The 18,515-nt window shown below is 40.7% G+C and overlaps 1 protein-coding gene across 1 annotated transcript; it reads right to left on the bottom strand.

Moving 5' to 3' along the window:
• Positions 1 to 739: 739 nt before the first annotated feature.
• LOC121520881 (creatine kinase B-type-like) lies at positions 740 to 18,182 on the bottom strand. Its single transcript, XM_041804422.1, has 8 exons — positions 18,115 to 18,182; positions 14,858 to 15,068; positions 10,177 to 10,331; positions 7,510 to 7,642; positions 6,083 to 6,254; positions 5,879 to 6,002; positions 5,566 to 5,755; positions 740 to 1,150 (listed from the first exon to the last, which is right to left on the bottom strand). Exons 2-8 carry the CDS (start codon positions 15,048 to 15,050, stop codon positions 972 to 974), a joined length of 1,146 nt encoding a protein of 381 aa, XP_041660356.1. The 5' UTR covers positions 15,051 to 15,068; positions 18,115 to 18,182; the 3' UTR covers positions 740 to 971.
• Positions 18,183 to 18,515: the final 333 nt, after the last annotated feature.

The following is an 18,515-nucleotide window of genomic DNA, read 5'->3' as shown; positions in this document are numbered from 1 at the left end:
CCTTTTAAAATTTCTGATCAAAGTCTTAAAAATTATCAAAGGCATTCACCAAAATTCCTGCAAATGACAGAAACATCCAAACAAATTTTCTGAAATTTCCATGAAAATTACAACCCCTGCCCCCAAATCCCAAATACCATTGACAAAAATGTGTAAATAAATTTCCCAAATTCCCATGAAAATGCCCCCCAAAAAATTCAAATTTTTTCAAATCTTCCAAGGAAACTCTCCAAACTATTCAAACATGTTCCCAAAATTAAAATGAAAATACAATATAATTTTTAAAATTTAAATTTAAAAAATAATTTAAAGCAAATTCCCCCAAATATCCATGCAGAAATTTTTCCAAAATTATGACCAATTACTTAAACCTCAGTGGAATTATGTCCTCATATGTGCACACAGGATCTTACAAGATTAATGTTTATATTTTGTACATATTTGCCTACAGTACTGTTTATACCTTTTGTATTTTTGCTCTGTTAAAATGAGAAATGCAGCATAACGTCCTGTGCTCCAGAGTGACCATTCCTCTGTCTGGGTGAAAACGAGCCCTGTGTTTAGTAAAGTGGTCAAACGCTGGGCCGTTTTTTTTTTGTTCCATTCTATGTGTCTTTCTACACAGCATGATAATTGGGTCATAAAAGGGTCATACAGTCCCTTTCCACCAATCCCATGCCATTATGTGTGAATGTGGAGGTCTAAATGAAGACAGGGGAGCCCGGGCTGTGTATCGGGGCCACACAGACTTTATTAGGTATATTTCACGTGTTAGATGAGTCCAACAGGAGATAGAAAAATCCTTCACATGTTGGAAGACTGAGGTCTAACTGAGCGGCTCTAAACGTCCCGCAGCTTCAGGACGGTTTTCATTAATACAGTGAGGAGGGGAGGGGTGAGGTGGGGGTGAGGATAGGAGGGGTGAAGAGGAGGTGTGTGTGGGAGGGGGGTCACTGCTGCCACTGCTGCGTTCACTTCTGCTCAGGCATGAGGTCGTCGATGCTCTCCCCGCCTTCCAGGCGCTTCTCCATCTCCACCAGCAGGTTGACTCCGTCCACCACCATCTGCACCAGCTCCACCTCTGAGAAGCCCAGACGGTCCGCGTTTGAGATGTCAAAGACACCGCCCACCGCTGCTGTGTCCACGCCACCTAGGACACAAATACAGGAGTTAAGGGGTGTAGTTATAAAGAATAGGGCTGTCAAACATCAACAGTTCTAATTGGAATTTATCACATTCTAAAACTCCACCATTTTGCATTTAAAACTGTTTTGGGTGTATTTAGTTTTCTTCTGTCTTAAGCTGAACGTTATTGACTTCCTGTTTGGATACAGACCTGCTAGAGCAAAGATTTAAAGGCTTCAATCATAGGTGATTGCACCATTGCTAAATATTTTGACACATGTTGGTACTTTTATTCTTGTTGAAAGTGGATACATATAATTTCAAAATAAAATACAGTATTTTATAGTAACATAAAATAAATTAGGCTGTTTTACCATGGTTGTACTAAAGGTTTTCCAGGGCTAATATCTTTACCAATTATTAGCAGGGCATGTGACCGATTACCAGTATTTAGGGCTTGTCTGCATTTTTATGAAAAACAAAATTTATCATTTATTATTTAAAATTTAGTATTTAATGTGGCAGAAGTAAAAATACGTGTTAAAAAATGAAATTAAACAATTTAGCATTAGCTCTGTCAACATGAGAAACAACACAGAGTTAACAGGAAACAGGAAGTGAGTCGGTGCCACTCCATTTTGATTGGCTGGTAGTTGTGTGACATCAAGTCAATCCCGTACTGTTTGTGGGCAGGACATAGGGTTGCCAGCAATTCCTTAAAGGTCACATATTTTACCCCTTTAAGACAAGTCTATATTGGTCTCAAAGGTCCCCAAAACATGCCTGTGAAGTTTGTTGCTGAAAAAACACTCCAGTATTGGATGTTTGCATGTCTAAAAACCGCTCTGTTTTAACCCTGTTCAGACCGAGCTGTTTCTGTGTCTTTAAATGTTTATGAGATGTCTGACTCCGCCCCTCTCAGGAAATGGATGTGGCTTAATGGATGTGGCTTTCCTGAGCTGGCAGCTGAGAGGAGGATCAGTAGAGGAGTGCGGAACTTTCTTCGAAGTAGAAGCAGGGAGGGCCAACTGAACTGAACTGAACATGGGGGCGGGGCTGACTCCCCACATGACATCATAAGGGGAAAATCTGAGCACACATTTTCTGAGAGGTGGAGGGGGATCTGAATTTTGGAGGGATTGTGGACAGGCTAGGGGAAATTATTTTTGTTAGAAAAGCCTGAAAAAATATATTTTGCATAATATGTGACCTTTAAAGTAGGGAATCACTCCTTATTTGGAAGCTAAAGTGCATTTTTCTTACTGAATCGATAAAGCCTTTTGTTTCTTGTTTTTGACCTGTTTGAAAATCACTGTCTTTATGGCTTTTATTCTAATGAAATCATCACAGCTGCTGCTGTCTCTCTGATTTTTATTGGCCAATGAAAAACACTTTAAATGTTGTTGCCTCATAGCTGCTTAGATCCTGCAGAGACACAACTTTTAGAAACGTGGCCAACAGGGAGACAAGGAGAGAAAGCTGCAAAAGTACCGCAATGATTGGAAAAAGACACTCAGCTCACTTTTGTGTTTTTAGTTTAACCCTTTAAACCCAATTGTATCATATTTGATGCAGTTTTTTTCCCTCAAAATCTTTATACACAAATCTGATAAATGAAACAAATGCCCTCTAGTGGATTATCATTATACATCAAATGTGATATAAAAATATATGTGAAATTTTATGCCAATTCTTCTTATTTTAAATGTAGTATAAGATTAAATAAGCATCTCAATTCCAAAAAAACCCCAAGAATTTTCTGGTTTATATTTGAGGTAGCTTAAAGGGTTAACCTGTTTTAGGTTATCTTCAAGGTAACTCTGTTATTGTTACTGATATTTGATGCAGAGTATTTTTTACACAATCTGTTTTGCACTTGTGATTTTAATTCCAAAAGTCATTTGATGAGATCTTTCCTTTTATCTATATGTTGTTATGTTACTGTTTTGCACGTATGTGAGATGTGTTATTTTTACAGATTAAATCAAATTATATTAATGCTAATGTTATTCATGAAGCGCCCCCTACCCCCACTCCCACCCCTCCTAAGAGTCTCCATAGCAACTTAAGCACCAGTTGGACCTATGGTTTTGGGGAATTGCCAAACTTGTTATTATCAAAGAATTAAAAACAGTTGCTTTCTATGGAAGCTTCTTAGATGAATGTGAAATATATCCCTGCAGTAGATGTATGAAACAGTATCTAGCCCAGTGATACTCAATGCGTGGCTCTTGAGCCACATGTGGCTCTTTTGTGATGATTTGTGGCTCTTAATTAGAAATATTATTACCCCAGAAAACCTTTAAAGAGGGAAAGTTTGACCACAGAAATGATCCATTGCAAGTCACATTAACCAGTTTGTTTCCTACACTTATACAGTAGGCTTTAATTGTCAAACGTTTTGCCCCTCTTTTCCCTTTTTTTTTCATTTTTAATCCATTTTTGCTGCTTTTAGCCAATTTTTTGCCTCTTCTTTATTGCCACTTTCTGCAAATGTTTGCCACTTTTATCATGTTTTGTCATGTTTCACCAGTTTTTGCCTCTTCTATCCTGCTACTTGCAATCTGCATTTTGTCCCATTTTTGCCTATTTAAGCTGCCCTTCCCTTTTTTGCCCATTTTTGTCACTCTTGGCTGCTTTTTGCCAATTTTCCCACTTTTTTGCTGCTTTTGCCCATTTTTTCCAACTGTAACTTATTTCTTTTGTCACTTCTTATCAAATTTAAACCACTTTATCGCCCCATTTTGTCACTTTTCACCCAGTTTTTACCAATTTCATGCCTATTTTACCCCTTTTACCAAATTTTTGCCTTTTTTACATTTTTTACCAGCATAAACTGAATTTTTATTGCCACTTTAACCCATTTATCCTGTCACTTCCTCACCACCTAGACTGTGGCTCTTGCAAAGGTGTCATGATCCAGGTTTTGATTTATTATGTTCTTAGGTTTTTCAGTGTTGGCCTGTGTTTTTTTCTGTGGATTTCATGTTTCTAGTTTTATTTGGTATTTTGTGAGTTAGTTTTTCTCCTCCCTGTGTTGGCTTTTGTTCCTTGTCCCCTGTGTTTCATGTTTAGTTTAACTCCCTGTGTTTGTATTTGTTTCCTTGCTCCCCTCCTTGTGTCTCTTATGTTTTGTATCTCTTCCTGGTCCAATGTTCTTGCCTCAGTTTCCCTCCACTGTGATTACCCTCACTAGTTTCACCTGAGTCTCGTTACCCACACCTGTCTCTCCTTGTGCAATCGCTCCCTGTGTATTTAAGGTCTGTATTCCCCCCTGTCCTTTGTCAGATCGTCGAATGTCTTCCCTCATGTTACTCCTTGTGCTTCTCCTTGTGTCTCCTGTGTTTTTTTTTTTTTTGGTTTTGATGGACTTTGTTAAAGTAAGTTTTGTTGGAGTATTTTTCCCCTTGTGGTTCCTCAGTTTAGTTTGTCCTTCTGTTTGGACTTTACTTTGCCTTCTTTTGTTTTAATCAAATAATTTTTTGAGTTATCTGCACTTGGGTACTCGTTTTGAGTTTTTTTGCCACACATGACAAAAGGTATTTTTTCAGTCATTTGTCTTTTTGAGCAAGGTAGAGTAAAACTGATCTATCATGTCAGGTTAACACATTTCAGAAGAAGAGCAAAGAAGCACACTTAAAGCTTGATGTTTTCTGGCCCTGTTCTCTGTCCCTGCTTCAGCATACAGGAAGGGTTTAGTTATACTGTAAGCTGGTTTATACGGTGGCTGGTGTAGCAACTAGCTCGAATGTATGGTAGTTTGCCCACTATATTGACACACCTTGCCCATTTTTGCCACTTTCTTTTTGACAGTTTCATCACAATTTTTTTTACTACTTTTTGAGTTTTTGGGGGGGGTACACGAATACCCAAAATAGGGAGGGGGCCTTTAGAAGCCTGCAATAAAAAGTCTGGTTTTTTTTTCTATTAATTAGTGTCATTATTGAAATAAAAGCAACTAAATGAATCAGTCAACAGAGTGAAATTTGTATCAAATAGAGTAAAATACAATACTGGAGGGCTCCCTGCTCCTCCCTTAAAAATTTCCAAATAGTGTAGTCCAGCACTGCAAAGTAATGCGAGTAAAATTAATTTAACTATAGAAAAAATATTGCTCATAAATGGGGAATTATGGTTTAAAAATACAATCAAGTGCAAAGACATTTGTAAAATTGATGCAACATTTGTTGCTTGACTAGCTGGCTAAGGGGGGCCTTGTGTAATATTCCTTCCAGGGCCCCAAAATCCCTAGCCAGGCCCCTGCTACAGCATGAAAAATACAATATATTTTTGTTGCTTTGATAAAAGTGGTAATAATTCAAGTTAAATAAAGGTTATAACAGATTAACTTTACAATAGACCATGGTTTTGCTGAACCCCATGGGCCCCCCAATTGGCTGGGCCCCAGAAAGCTCCTCCCTTATGTGTGGCCTTGTTTACCTGTGCCTCTCTTCTGCAGTCTCAGCCTCTTCAGGACCTCGCCAAACTTGTCGTTCTTGCTCAGGTTCGGCAACTTGACGTGAACTCCGGCCCTCAGCCCGGTGCCCAGGTTGGACGGGCAGGTGAGTACGTAGCCCAGGTGTTCATTCCACATGAACTCATGGCCTCGCTCCTTAAACAGAGACTCGATCTACCAGAGAAAGAGACAGAGAGAGAGAGAGAGAGAGAGAGAGAGAGAGAGAGAGAGGTGGCTGGGGGATAAGTACGCCTCGCTGTGATGTCATAATGTTTACAGGTGTGTAAAGGTGTGTACCCTGGTGAGGCCGGTGCAGAACCGGGTGAACACCTCCCTCATGTTCCCGCCTTTCTGCATGCTGATGACACGCAGGTGATCCTCCTCGTTTACCCACACAAGGAACGTCTTATTGTCGTTGTGCCTGTGGGCGAGAGTGCGAGGTTAATCACACGGGAACAGGAAAGTGGCTTCATCACAGAGCTCAGAGGCGACAGTACACACCAGATGCCACGGCCATCGGGCCAGTCACGGGCCATCCCGGATGCCAGCAGCAGGGGGGAGACGGGCTTATCAAAGAGGAAGTGGTCATCGATGAGCTGCTGCTGCTCCTCCTCCGTCATGTTCTTCAGGGCGTAGTATTTTCCCTTCAAGTCGCCGTCCAGGAGGTCCAGACCTGAGGACACACGGGGATAAAAAACGTGATTACAGGACTTTGAGGGTGTCTCCTTCCTGACAGGCTGAACGCAGGGCACAAACACTCCAATAATTTTCACTGAGGGAACAAAACTGAGCAAAATAGATTTTGGGAGAAGGAGGAATTTTATTCAGGAGAAAAGGCGTGGAGGTCCCACACAAAGTGTGTCTCAATAATGCTATTAGTCATCAATTCTCTGAGCACCAGCAGAAGTTCTGAGCAGCTTAAATGAGAACTCCTTCATGCAAACATCATTTTTTCATCCTAAATGAGCAGCTGCATACACAGTCTTTAAATAATCTACTGTCATTAAATGTCCACCTATGCTGTCACTCTAAGCCAGCAGGGGGCAGCAGAGGGACCCATGTGGCTGCTCCGGTTCAGTCCGGTTCTGTTGGACGTGCTTCAGCCTGATCTGAATATGAAAGAGGTTTCTGCCCGAGCCTCATTAAGAGTCTCAGCAGGACGACACACAGCTACAGTTACATAACCGTGCTGCGTTCACTGACACGCTCACTGAGGCATGATGGGAAAAACGTCTAAATAAAGCAGCAGTCCAAATAAAATCAGAGTGATGAAGGGTCTTCTTCCTCCACCTCAGTGAGTCAGCAGGAGGAAAAATCCTCTATCAATAGAGTGTCCCTGAATGCACCATCAGTGTCCCTGAATGTACCAGCAGAGGAGGATTTTAAGGATTAAAATACATTTCAGTCAGGAACACTCTCATCATACAGTTTACCATCTTATTGCAAAATGGATGTACAGTTTAACTTGGTGGAGAAGGTTCTGCTCATATGATGCTCCCTGGGTTAGTCAAGAAGCATAATTTCACTTTTCAGGGAGTGCATAGCTAGGAACCCCCATATGGATATGTTTATGACAATGTATACTGAATACAATAAAATTAGTTAAAAAGCAAATAATCCATAGTAGCATGAATCTGAATGTAAGGGTGCATCAAGCTTTATGCTATAAAGGAGGAGGCTGGGGTGGAGGAGGTGAGGCTATGCCAACAGTAGCGTGGTGCATCAGCATAAATGCAAGCAGGGATTAGTGAGAAGTACATAATATTTAAATACACTGCTGTGTTGAGAGAAAGTGCTTTGATTGGCTGTGGGAGGCTGTCAGCTGACCACAGCTGGGTGTATGACTACTGTGTCCTGCATGAACTAACACTAGGCTTCATTTTTGTTTGCCACTATTTACTGATGATAGATAGAAAGTGATATCATACTTTCGATGGAGAGGTTCTCAATGGCACGGCGTTCTCCACGGCTGCAGTGTGGTGGCAGACAGAACCCACGGATGCTCCGTCCAGTCCTGACCCTGGAGCTCAAGACGTAGTTTGGATCCAGATCATCTCCACCCTGAAACCAGCAGAGAGCACTAAGGTCAACTCAAGGCTAAACTCATTAGAACCTGGCAGTAGAGCAAGACATTAGATCCCAACAGTTGAACCAATCAGCAATCCCAAACAGTAGACACTAGCACAAGAAATAAAAGTGAACCAAACTGCTGTGGAACCTAACAGTAGAACCCATCCACAGAACCAAGCTAGGGGACCTGACATAATGATAAGTGGAGCCGCACAGCACTGGAATCCAACAGTAGAACCAAACCCTAGAATCAAACTGTAGTAGCCAAAATTAGACCCTGAAATAAAGGCCCATTTGTGGTACCCCACAGTGGAACCCAACAAAGGAAGAAGCAGTGGATCCTAACAGCTTCAAGACCTGAGAGTTGAGACCAACACTAAAACCCAAGTGTACAGATAAAGAGTAGAACCTATCCACAGGAGCAGAGGAACACTACATTAATTCCAAATGAGAAACTTCAACTAGTACTGAACTTTGACACTCAACATAAGAGCCCAAAGACAGGCCATGGAACCCTACCGTGGAACCCAAAATAGGAGCAACAGTGGACGCTATCGGCAGCAAGACCCAGACAGTAGAAACCAACATGAGAACCCAAATGTACGGCTGAAGAGTAGAACCCATCCATAGAGCCCAGCAGTGGAACACTACCTTATTATAGAGCCAAACTTTTGCACTCAATGTAAGAACCATAAAAAAAGAGCCAATTAGTGGAGCCCAACAGTGTTGTCCAACAAAGGACCAAAAGTGGACCTAAACAATAGCAAGACCAGACAGTAGAGAAGGACACTAGAACCCAAATGTACAGCTAAACAGTAGAACCTATCAACAGAAACCAGCAGTAGAACACAACATAAATCCCAACTGAGAACCTTATACTAGAATGGAACTTTGCATTTAACATAAGAGCCCAAAAAATTGTTCAGCCCAAAAGTGGAACCAATCCATAGAGCCCAAAAGTGGAAGACATAACAGAACTGAACTTTTGCACTTAATATAAGAACCCAAAAAAGAACCTATTAGTGAAACCAAACAGTGTCGCCCAACATAAGAGCAACAGTGGACCCTAACAGCAGTGGACCAACAGTGGAACCCAATACTAGAACCCAAGTGTACAGAAAAATGTAGAACCCAGCAGTGGAACTCTACATTAATCCAAAAATTGAAAACCTTAAACTCATACAGAACTTTGGCGCTCAACATAAGAGCCCAAAAAAGCCCATTAGTGGAACCCAACAGCAGACCCATCGGCAGCAAGACCTGGACAGTAGGAACCAATACGAGAACCCAAATGTACAGATAAGCAGTAGAACCCATCCATAGAACCAAGTAGTGGAACACTACCTTACAAAAGAATCAAACTTTTGCACTCAACATAAGAACCCAAAAAAGAGCATATTTGTGGTGCTCAACAGTGTAACCCAAAACTAGAACCCAAATGTACAGCCAAATGTAGAACCCGTCAACAGAACCCAGCGGTGAAACTCTACATTAATCTACAATTAAGAAGCTTACACTAGTACAGAACTTCGGCGCTCAACATAAGAACCCAAAAAAAGTGTTCATCAGTGGAACCCAAGATAGGAGCAGCAGAGGACCCTAACTGCAGATGGTTACAACAGTACAGACCAACACTAAAGATCAAACAAGAACTATCTAGTAGAACCTGATCCACACTACATCAATCCCAAATAAGAAATTTAAACTAGAACTGAACTTTGGCACATTAGCGGAACCCATCAGTCAAATCCCAAATAGAAAACAACACTGGGCACTAACAGCAGCAAAAACCAACAGTAGCAAACAAAACTAGAACTTAAATGAGGAACAAACATTAGAACCCATCCATAGAACTCAGCAGAGGAACACTACATTAATCCCAAATGTAGAACCTTGCATTTGAACCAAACTACAAAACTTAACTTAAGAACCCCAAGAAAAGCCCAACAGTGGAAGTAAGAATCCAACCATGGAACCCAGTTGTAGAGCATAACAGTAACAAACATAGTGGAACCCAAAAATAGAACCTAACAGAAGCATCCAGCCAGCACTGACTGCGCCTGCTGATCTTCTGACACAAGAACCCGAGCTGAAGAAAGAAAACAGCTGATTGGTTCTCTGAAGCTGGAGGTCTTCATGAAAACAAATCTTACATGAAGTAAGGTTATGATATGCAGGCCTAAGTTGAGCAGGGCACGAGACATGAGCACTAGGAATCAAAAAGAGACCATTTCAGGTGACCGCTGCTTTGTGTCAAGTCAAGAAATGACTTTATCTCAACCTAGCCCAAAACTCTCACATTAAAAGCCTCTAAAGAATAAGGATGACGAAGAACTATACGCTCAGAAAAACCTTTACTGTGAAATATAAGTGCAGAAATTTTAATGAAACATATCTGCCATTTGCCTGCATGTTATCAGGGTTAGGTTGTTGTTTGTTTACAGTTGGAACATCCTCCCTGCAAGGTTTCAGGATCAAGGACAAGTTGTTGGTTTGTCAGGATTGGAGACATGCCATTGGCTTACCTGCAGGTTATCGGAATTCAGGTCGGTCTTGTGTTTGTCTGATGGTTTGTACCCTCCATGGCGGTCTTCAATCACGGGGTCCAACAGGTCTTTGAATACCTCGTATGTTTCCTCATCTCCAGCTACGCAGCCCACAGTCATGATAAAAGGGTGACCTGCAGAAACACAAAATACCATTACGGGTTTGACTCTGGAGTGACTGGTAGATTTAGATTGAAAGAGCCATTAAAGGGTTGTTGTTTGTTGTTGATTTACTTTTTGTGACTTTCTTTATTGTTTGTGATGTTGTTGTTAATTTGATTCTGTTTATAGTAATTTTGTTTATGACTCGATTTCGTTGTTTGTAATTTGGTTTGTTGATTAAATTTAATTGTTTGTATTTTTGTTTGTTGTTTGTGTTTTTGTTGTTGATTTGATTTAGTTGTTTGTGACTTTGTTTGTTGCTTTTGATTTTGTTGTTGATTAAATTCTGTGGTTTGGGATTTTGTTGTTCATTTGATTTCAATGTTTGTAACCATGTTTGTTGTTGACTCTTGATTTTGTTCTTGATTGTTGTTTGTGATTTTCTTTGTTGTAGGATTTTTTTATTGTTTGGGTTTTTGTTGTTGATATATTTTGTTGTTTTTTGTTTGTTGTTTATTTATTTTATGTAATATCATTGTAAGTGATTTGTTTATTTTTTTATTTTGTTGTTTGTGACTTTGTCTATTATTTGTGATTTGGTTATTGATTTGACCTCATTGTTTGTGATTTTGTTGTTGATTTGACCTCACTGTTTGTGATTTTGTTGTTGATTTGACATTGTTGTTTGTGATTTTGTTGTTGATTTGACCTTGTTGTTTGTGATTTTTTTGTTTGCTTTACCTTGTTGTTTGTGATTTTATTGTTGAATTGACCTCGTTTGTGATTTTGTTATTGATTTGACCTTGTTGTTTGTGATTTTATTTTGCTGACTTCACCTCTTGTTTGTGATTTTTTTGTTGATTTGATCTTGTTGTTTGTGATTTTGTTGTTGATTTGACCTTGTTGTTTGTGATTTTGTTGTTGATTTGACCTTGGTGTCTGTGATTTTTTTTGTTGATTTGACCTCGTTGTTTGTGACTGTGTTGTTGTTGACTTGTGCCCCGTCGTGTGAGAGAGCTTTTGTACAAATGCGGGTAAATCCACCAAGCTGGATTTGATTTGGAGGATCAGGAGATCAGACGGCAGGTACACGTCACGTCCCTCTAGAGGAATTAACGATCCAAATTCACCTGATCTAACGACTTAATCCAATTAAGGAGTTTATATCAAGCAGCAGCTGAACTCCAGAATAGATCGCCTCTGTGTGAAGGTGAAAAACAACCTCATGAATTACCTGGTCAGGCAGAGGGCTTAGTGAGGCCATACTTACAGGACAGCGGTTCACTGAGACAAAGATGTTTCCGTCATCAGCAAAGTTTCACCTTCAAACTACAACGTTTTGATCACATGAATGCTGGTCCACAAAAACAACTCAAATCGCAGCCATGCCAGGCCAGTAGTTGGCGACATGCCTATGCTCACATCTTCTTCCTTCAAAACAGAGGTGATGCTAATATGCCACATTTGTGTGAACAAATTACGAAGTGGGGTTGTTACTCCAGGTAAACCTATACTTTGGATTTCAGAAGGCCTCCATTGTTGTTGTAGTTCACCTACTCACACATGAATACTGACTGGAACCATAATGAGCATGTGCATCAAGCCTCTACATACCTAATCCTTTCCTTCCTGAAGTTTAAACTGTTGGGTTTAAGCTCAGGCTGAAAATTACCCATAATCCTGTTTTCAGTAGTTAATTTTCTCTTATTTTAGACCCTTGTTGTTAGCTAGTTTTAAAGGAGGGTGCCGGACCTTCTGGTTAATTGTGTGAATGCGTCAGGACCTCTCCATCATTTCTTCCATTTGGCTGCAGTTAGTTAAATAGATGGACTGTGAAAGTTATTACCTGCAGAGGTTGTTACACGAAATTGTGGATACTTTTGGTTGTAATCTTTGTTTTGTTGTTACTCATCGTTTTTACCTGTTTTTGTTACTCTTCAGTGCTGTCATCTATCTTTGTTGTTATTCTTCATTGTTTTTACCGATGTCTGCTAGTTCCCATCATGGTTGATACCAATCTTTGTTGTTACTCTTCATTGCCGTTACCTATTTTTGTTGTTACTCACTGCTGTAGTTTCCTGTCTTTGGTGTTACTTGTCGTTGTGACCCATCCTTCTTGTTACTCATCGCTGTTGTTGCCTATATCTGTGGTTATGTGTCAGGGTTGTTACCTATTTTTTTGTTAATCTTCCTTATTACCTTTCTTTGTTGCTATGTGACCGGGCTGTTTCCCATCTTTGTTGTTACTTGTCAGTTGCTGTGAGTCTGGCTTGCTTCGTCTTTGTCATGTTTGTTGGCAATCTTAGTTATGAGCTATTTTTAATATTTGGGGTTATTCTTTGTTTTTATCTATCATGGTTGATAGCTATCTTTATTTTTAGCTGTTGTGACTGTTAGCTGTCCTTTTTAAAATAAAAATTGGGTGGATTTCCATGACTTATTTTAGAGGGCAATGGACAAAATGGCAAACAGGGACAAGGAATTGGGGGACAGTTATGCAGTAAAGGAGCTGCAGGCCTGACTTGAACCAGGTCTGCCTGGATGCATTTGGCATGACCTAACCACTGGACCATCTGCGTCCCACTCATCTCTGCTTTTATTTTTTATGGTTGTTAGCTGTCTTTGTTGTTATTTGTCATGGTTCGTAGCTATCTTTTTCTTATTCATCATGGCTGTAAGCTGTTATTGTTGTTATCTGTGCATGGTGTTAGTCATCTTTGTAGATATCTGTTGCGGTTGTTAGCTAACTGTTGTTATTCATAGTGGTTGTTAGCTGTCCATGTCTTTAGCTGTTGTGGTTTCTAAGCTGTCATTGTCATCAGCTATTTTTGTAATCTATTCTAGTTGTTAGCTATCTTTGACGTAAGCTTCCTTTTATTTTTCATTCGTCATGGTTCTTAGCTGTCTTTGTTGTTATCTGAAGTAGTTGCAAGCTTTCTTGTCATTTGCAGTGGTTGTTAGCTATCTTTTTGTTTATCTATTGTGTGTTTCTAAATATCTTCATTGTGATTTGTCCTTGTAAGCTATCTCTTTGTTGCTATCCATTGTAGTTCTTAGGCTTTGTAGTTATTTGTCCTGTGTGCCGGCTTTCTTTACTGTTATTTTTCATGGTTGCTAGCTATCTTGTTATTCATAGTGGTTGTTGGCTATCTTTTTGTTTATTGGTTGTGTGTAGCTATCTTTGTTGTAATCTGTCCTGGTTGTCAGCTATCTCTTTGTTGCTTTCCATTGTAGTTGCTAGCCATCTTTTTTGTTAGCTATCTTTGTTGTAATTTGTCCTTCTTGTCAGCTATCTCTTTGTTGCTATCCATTGTAGCTGTTAGCCATCTTTCTTATTAGCTATCTTTGATTTAATCTGTCCTGGATGTCCACTATCGCTGTTGCTATCCATTGTAGCTGTTAGCCATCTTTTCTTGTTAGCTATCTTTGATGTAATCACACTTGGATGTCCACTATCGCTGTTGCTATTCTTTGTAGTTGTTAGCTATCGTTCTTGTTATCTATCTTTGATTTAATCTGTCCTGGATGTCCACTATCACTGTTGCTATTCTTTGTAGCTGTTAGCCATCTTTCTTGTTATCTATCTTTGATTTAATCTGTCCTGGATGTCCACTATCGCTGTTGCTAACCATTGTAGTTGTTAGCTCTCTTTCTTGTTAGCTATCTTTGCTGTAATCTGTTGTAGATGTCAGTTTGGCTACCTGATCCATCCCAGAAACCTGATTTGTACTGCGCATGTACAAACAAGCGTCTACATTTGCAGCCTATCGAAGCTAGGTTAGGTTTAGTATTTTAATTTCCACTGGTTAGATTTAGGGGTAGCTCATTGGGGTAGGTTTATATCTTAATTAATTAGCTTCCTGGGGTTAGGTTTAGCATTTATATTCCACTAGTTAGGGTTAGGGTTAAAATAAATTCATGTAGATGCGGATGTAGACGTGTTTGCATATGTGCACTACAAATCAGGTTTCCGGGATGGATCGGGTAGTGACAGCCAGCTATCCATTGTAGCTGTTAACCATCTTTCTTGTTAGCTATCTTTGTTGTAATCTATCCTGGTTGTCAGCTATCTATTGTAGTTGTTAGCCATCTTTCTTGTTAGCTATCTTTGTTGTAATCTGTCCTGGTTGTCAGCTATCTATTGTAGTTGTTAGCCATCTTTCTTGTTAGCTATCTTTGTTGTAATCTGTCCTGGTTGTCAGCTATCTATTGTATTTGTTAGCCATCTTTCTTGTTAGCTATCTTTGTTGTAATCTGTCCTGGTTGTCAGCTATCTATTGTAGTTGTTAGCCATCTTTCTTGTTAGCTATCTTTGTTGTAATCTATCCTGGTTGTCAGCTATCTTTTGTAGTTGTTAGCCATCTTTCCTTAGCTATCTTTGTTGCAATCTGTCCTGGTTGTCTGCTATCTTTGTTGCTATCTATTGTAGTTGTTAGCTATCGTTTTTGTTAGCTACCATTGTTGTTGTTCGCCATGGTAGTTAGTTATCCCTATGTTGTGTCTTTTTTGGTAGCTATCATTTTTATATGTCATGGTTGTTACCTGTTGTCGTTGTTACCTGGGTTGTCAACGCCGGTCTGGATGACATCGTCCAGGGTGAAGCCGCTGGGCGTCTCCTTGTCCCTCAGGTTGGCGTACATTTCGGGCGTAAGCACCTTGGCCATGTGGTTGTTGTGCTGGCTGAGGTCGGGGTACTCTTGGTCTGAAGAGTAGTTCATCTTCAGCTTGTTGTGGGTGTTTCCGAAAGGCATGATGACGCTGGGGTTGACCTGAGAGCAGAACGCCATTAAACATCAACCCAATGCTTACATCACAGACAGACAGACAGCAGTTTGAGATCATTATTATTCTATCAACTACAAAGTCTTATTGAAGGGAAGCAGCTGGCTGTCACATACATAATATAGTATCAGATTCTGGCTGACACAATAAATATTAAGCCTCATGTTGCCATAAATTTAAATGAGTAGAAGGGCATTGTTTTATTTTTTATCAACAAACTAAAATAACTGTCATTAACATTACTTTTGTGTATAATTTTGATGTTTTAAATAAAAGTAAATATGATATTATCTTTTAGCTAAATAATGTAGATTTCATTGAAGACAGATTTATCTAAATTTGTTTCAAACAATGGCATTAATAAAATTTCTTTCTAAAGTGCCTATTTCATTATTATCATTATCTGCCCGTTACCTTTGACCCTTGACCTTTTTCGGTTGTGGACGCCTGGAGCTGTTCCAAGCTGTCAGAGGTAAGGTCAGCCAATCACAGGGCTGACATACAAAGTCAAACAACCATGCTCACATCCACACCAATTTAGAGCCAATTAGTAACCAAACAAGGATGTTTGGACCATGGGAGGAGGCCAGAGTACTCAGAGAGAACCGCTAAATTAAGAAAAAAAAAAAACAAAAAGGGTCACAGATGGCTGAGGGGTAAGTCCAGACCCAGGTTTGAATTCAACCTGCAGCTCCTTTCTATACATCCCTGATTTCAAACATAATCCTATGTTACCAAAATAAAGGCCTAAAAGCTCACAAATAAATTTAAAAAATGAAAAGTAAAATCATTGATGTCATCAGAATTAAAAACATTAAAATGACATTAATAAGTCAAAGTAAAGGCGAATGATATGTGCCATAAATCCGACATGGTTTCTTTTTTTAAGCTGCATCGCGATGCTTTAAAAATATCTGGATTTTTTTTCGAAACCGAACAGAAACAGAGTCCAGTTGACATTAAACTCACATAGGCCAAATATCAAATAGCACATTTCTAACAACAACTAGCTGCACAACATTAACATAGGCATTAAAGACAACATCAAAATAAAATAAACAAATGATAATTCCCCATTCAGGCTAAACAGTTCAATTGATTATCTTGTGATTGACATTACTGTCAGTGTTATTCTGAGCATTAGGCCTAACATTTTTTTTTTCCCAACATCAGTCTATCAGTTTTAAGGCTTTTAGCTTATATGTCATCTGTAAATGTTATTTAAAAAATCCTAAAATCTGGGTGTGTTCCCAGCCCTACGTAAACCCTCTCACAGTGTCACTGCAGACTTTTAACCAATCAAATCGATTATTAAAGTTTCATCAACAACAAATCAATCACACTGTGTCCAAATCAACACTCCAGCTGCGGCGTACTCAATGAGCATGCCGGAGATGCCAGATCAATCAATAAACCAATCCATCGATCAGACACAGGACCCATCAGCTGCTCTGCAGAGGTCCCACTCTCTGACCCGGCTCGGCTCGGCTCAAGCCCCAAGGGATCAGGTGATTAGGAGCTGCAGGAGGCCGAGATTAAAGCCTTGGAGCCAGGCCTCACAGCGTGATGCACGGGTCACCTTCAGCGGCCCAACTGAACCTAAACCGAACTATAACCCAAGTATTCACCAGTGCTAACTAGCTGCTTTTACCCGGGTTATTGCTGACCAGGGCCTGGGTTATTACAGGCTCTGACCTGGGTTAACTTCTTGCTCCTTGCTGGTTTATTATAGGCTGTAACCAAGGTTAAAACCAGATCAGTTTTGACCCACGTTAGTAGAGACTATGATCCCAGTTATCATCAGTTCTAACTACCAGCTTCAACCCGGATTATTACAGGCTCTAACCCGGGTTAGTTCCCGCTCTCTGCTGGTTTATTCTTGACTGTGACCAAGGTTAGAACCGGTTCTGATGATCAGTTTTGACCTGAGTTAGTACTGACAATGATCTGGGTTATTTTCAGCACTTACTCTTGGCTTGAATCAGGACTAGCTTTAGACCGGGTCTGACTACCAGAACAGAGCAAAGTGACTTTGTCCAAGGTTAGTACCAGCTCCGCCTACCTGCTTTAACCTGGGTTTATCCCAAATTTAACCAGGGCTTTACCTTCACTAATCATTGGCTCGGACCTCCTATATTCCGGGTTATTCACTGCTTTGACCCTGGCTATGACCAGCTTTGACCCTGGTTATCTGACCCGGGTTATAACCAGCTTCAACCTGAGTTATTTCCTCCTGTGACCCGGGTTACTTCCTCTTCTGACCCGGGTTATTAGCAGTAATTGGTATGTTATGATGCAGGCACATGCTGTCAAATAAAAGCGCATAAAAACAAACATCACTGAGCATGCGCAGTTTGCTGCACGGTTCCTCGGTGGTGAAAAATGTTAGAAGGCAGACTGAACCCAGATCAGTTATCAATAATCAGGTGTGCGCGTGCACGAGCAGAGCGCGTAAAGCCGTTGCACACTTTGTCCTCCTAATGCAGATTAAGCGCTCCGTTTACGCCTGACTGGATTTAAGGTGGATTTATTCCAGGGCTCTTTGTTCAGATCAGCTCATTTCAAGCTGCAAACCTTCATCACACACCTCCAGCACACCTCTCACACTCATCATGTCCGATGTTTTAGAGGTCGCGTGCCTCCCATCAAAGAGGAGCTGCAGATCTGAGTGTGCACTGCTGACTGCGCAACACCTGCAGACAGACAGGACGGCCTGAAGGTCGTCAGGATGCAGAGAGAGGGAGGCAGGCAGGCCGTGAGCACGCAGAGGGGCCGTGTGCAGCCCCACGGCTCCATCGCTGCACAAAACCCCCAGTAAACAACCAGTAAACAACCAGTAAACAACCAGTAATCAACCAGTAAACATGCAATAAGCATCTACCCCTTTGTTCTTTAACCCTTCCTCTCTGCTGCTCTCTCATTGGTCTAATCAACTCACAGCACTTGCGCCTCTCCGTGCATGATGAGCTGATAGCTGCAGTATTGATGATGTGATCAGAGGGCTGTGATTGGTTGGATTAAAGGTGCACCTACCTGTGCGTTCAGTGAGCTGTGGCGTGTTTGAGGTCTCCTCTCTGCTGCTGCTGCGGATTAAAGACGAGCTCAGCCTTTTATACCCGCCCCCCCATCCTCATTGGCTCCTATTTACAGTCCATTCATTCTATTGGTGGAGGCCTGAGGAGCGTCACGTGACTCCCTCTCTCTCCCCTTCTTTCTCTCTTCCGTAGCAGCCACCTGCCGCAGTGCCTCTGAGCAGCACATCGTCTGTGGTGCGTTCACTGACACTTTTAGACCCTGTTTATACCTTTCATTAAACATCCACTTTGAGCTTTTAGACACCATGTGACTACACTTTTTTACACTTCCTCTAAAGAGGGCAGGGCAGTGAGTAGTTGGGGAGATCAAAGAGAGAAAGGGGAGGAGCCACAGGTCAG

Source organism: Cheilinus undulatus, linkage group 14, assembly GCF_018320785.1.
Source record: "Cheilinus undulatus linkage group 14, ASM1832078v1, whole genome shotgun sequence".
In the NCBI taxonomy this organism is placed as follows: Eukaryota; Metazoa; Chordata; class Actinopteri; order Labriformes; family Labridae; genus Cheilinus; species Cheilinus undulatus.
The sequence above is the reverse complement of the archived record's forward strand: the minus strand, read 5'-3'. Positions and strand labels throughout refer to the sequence as shown.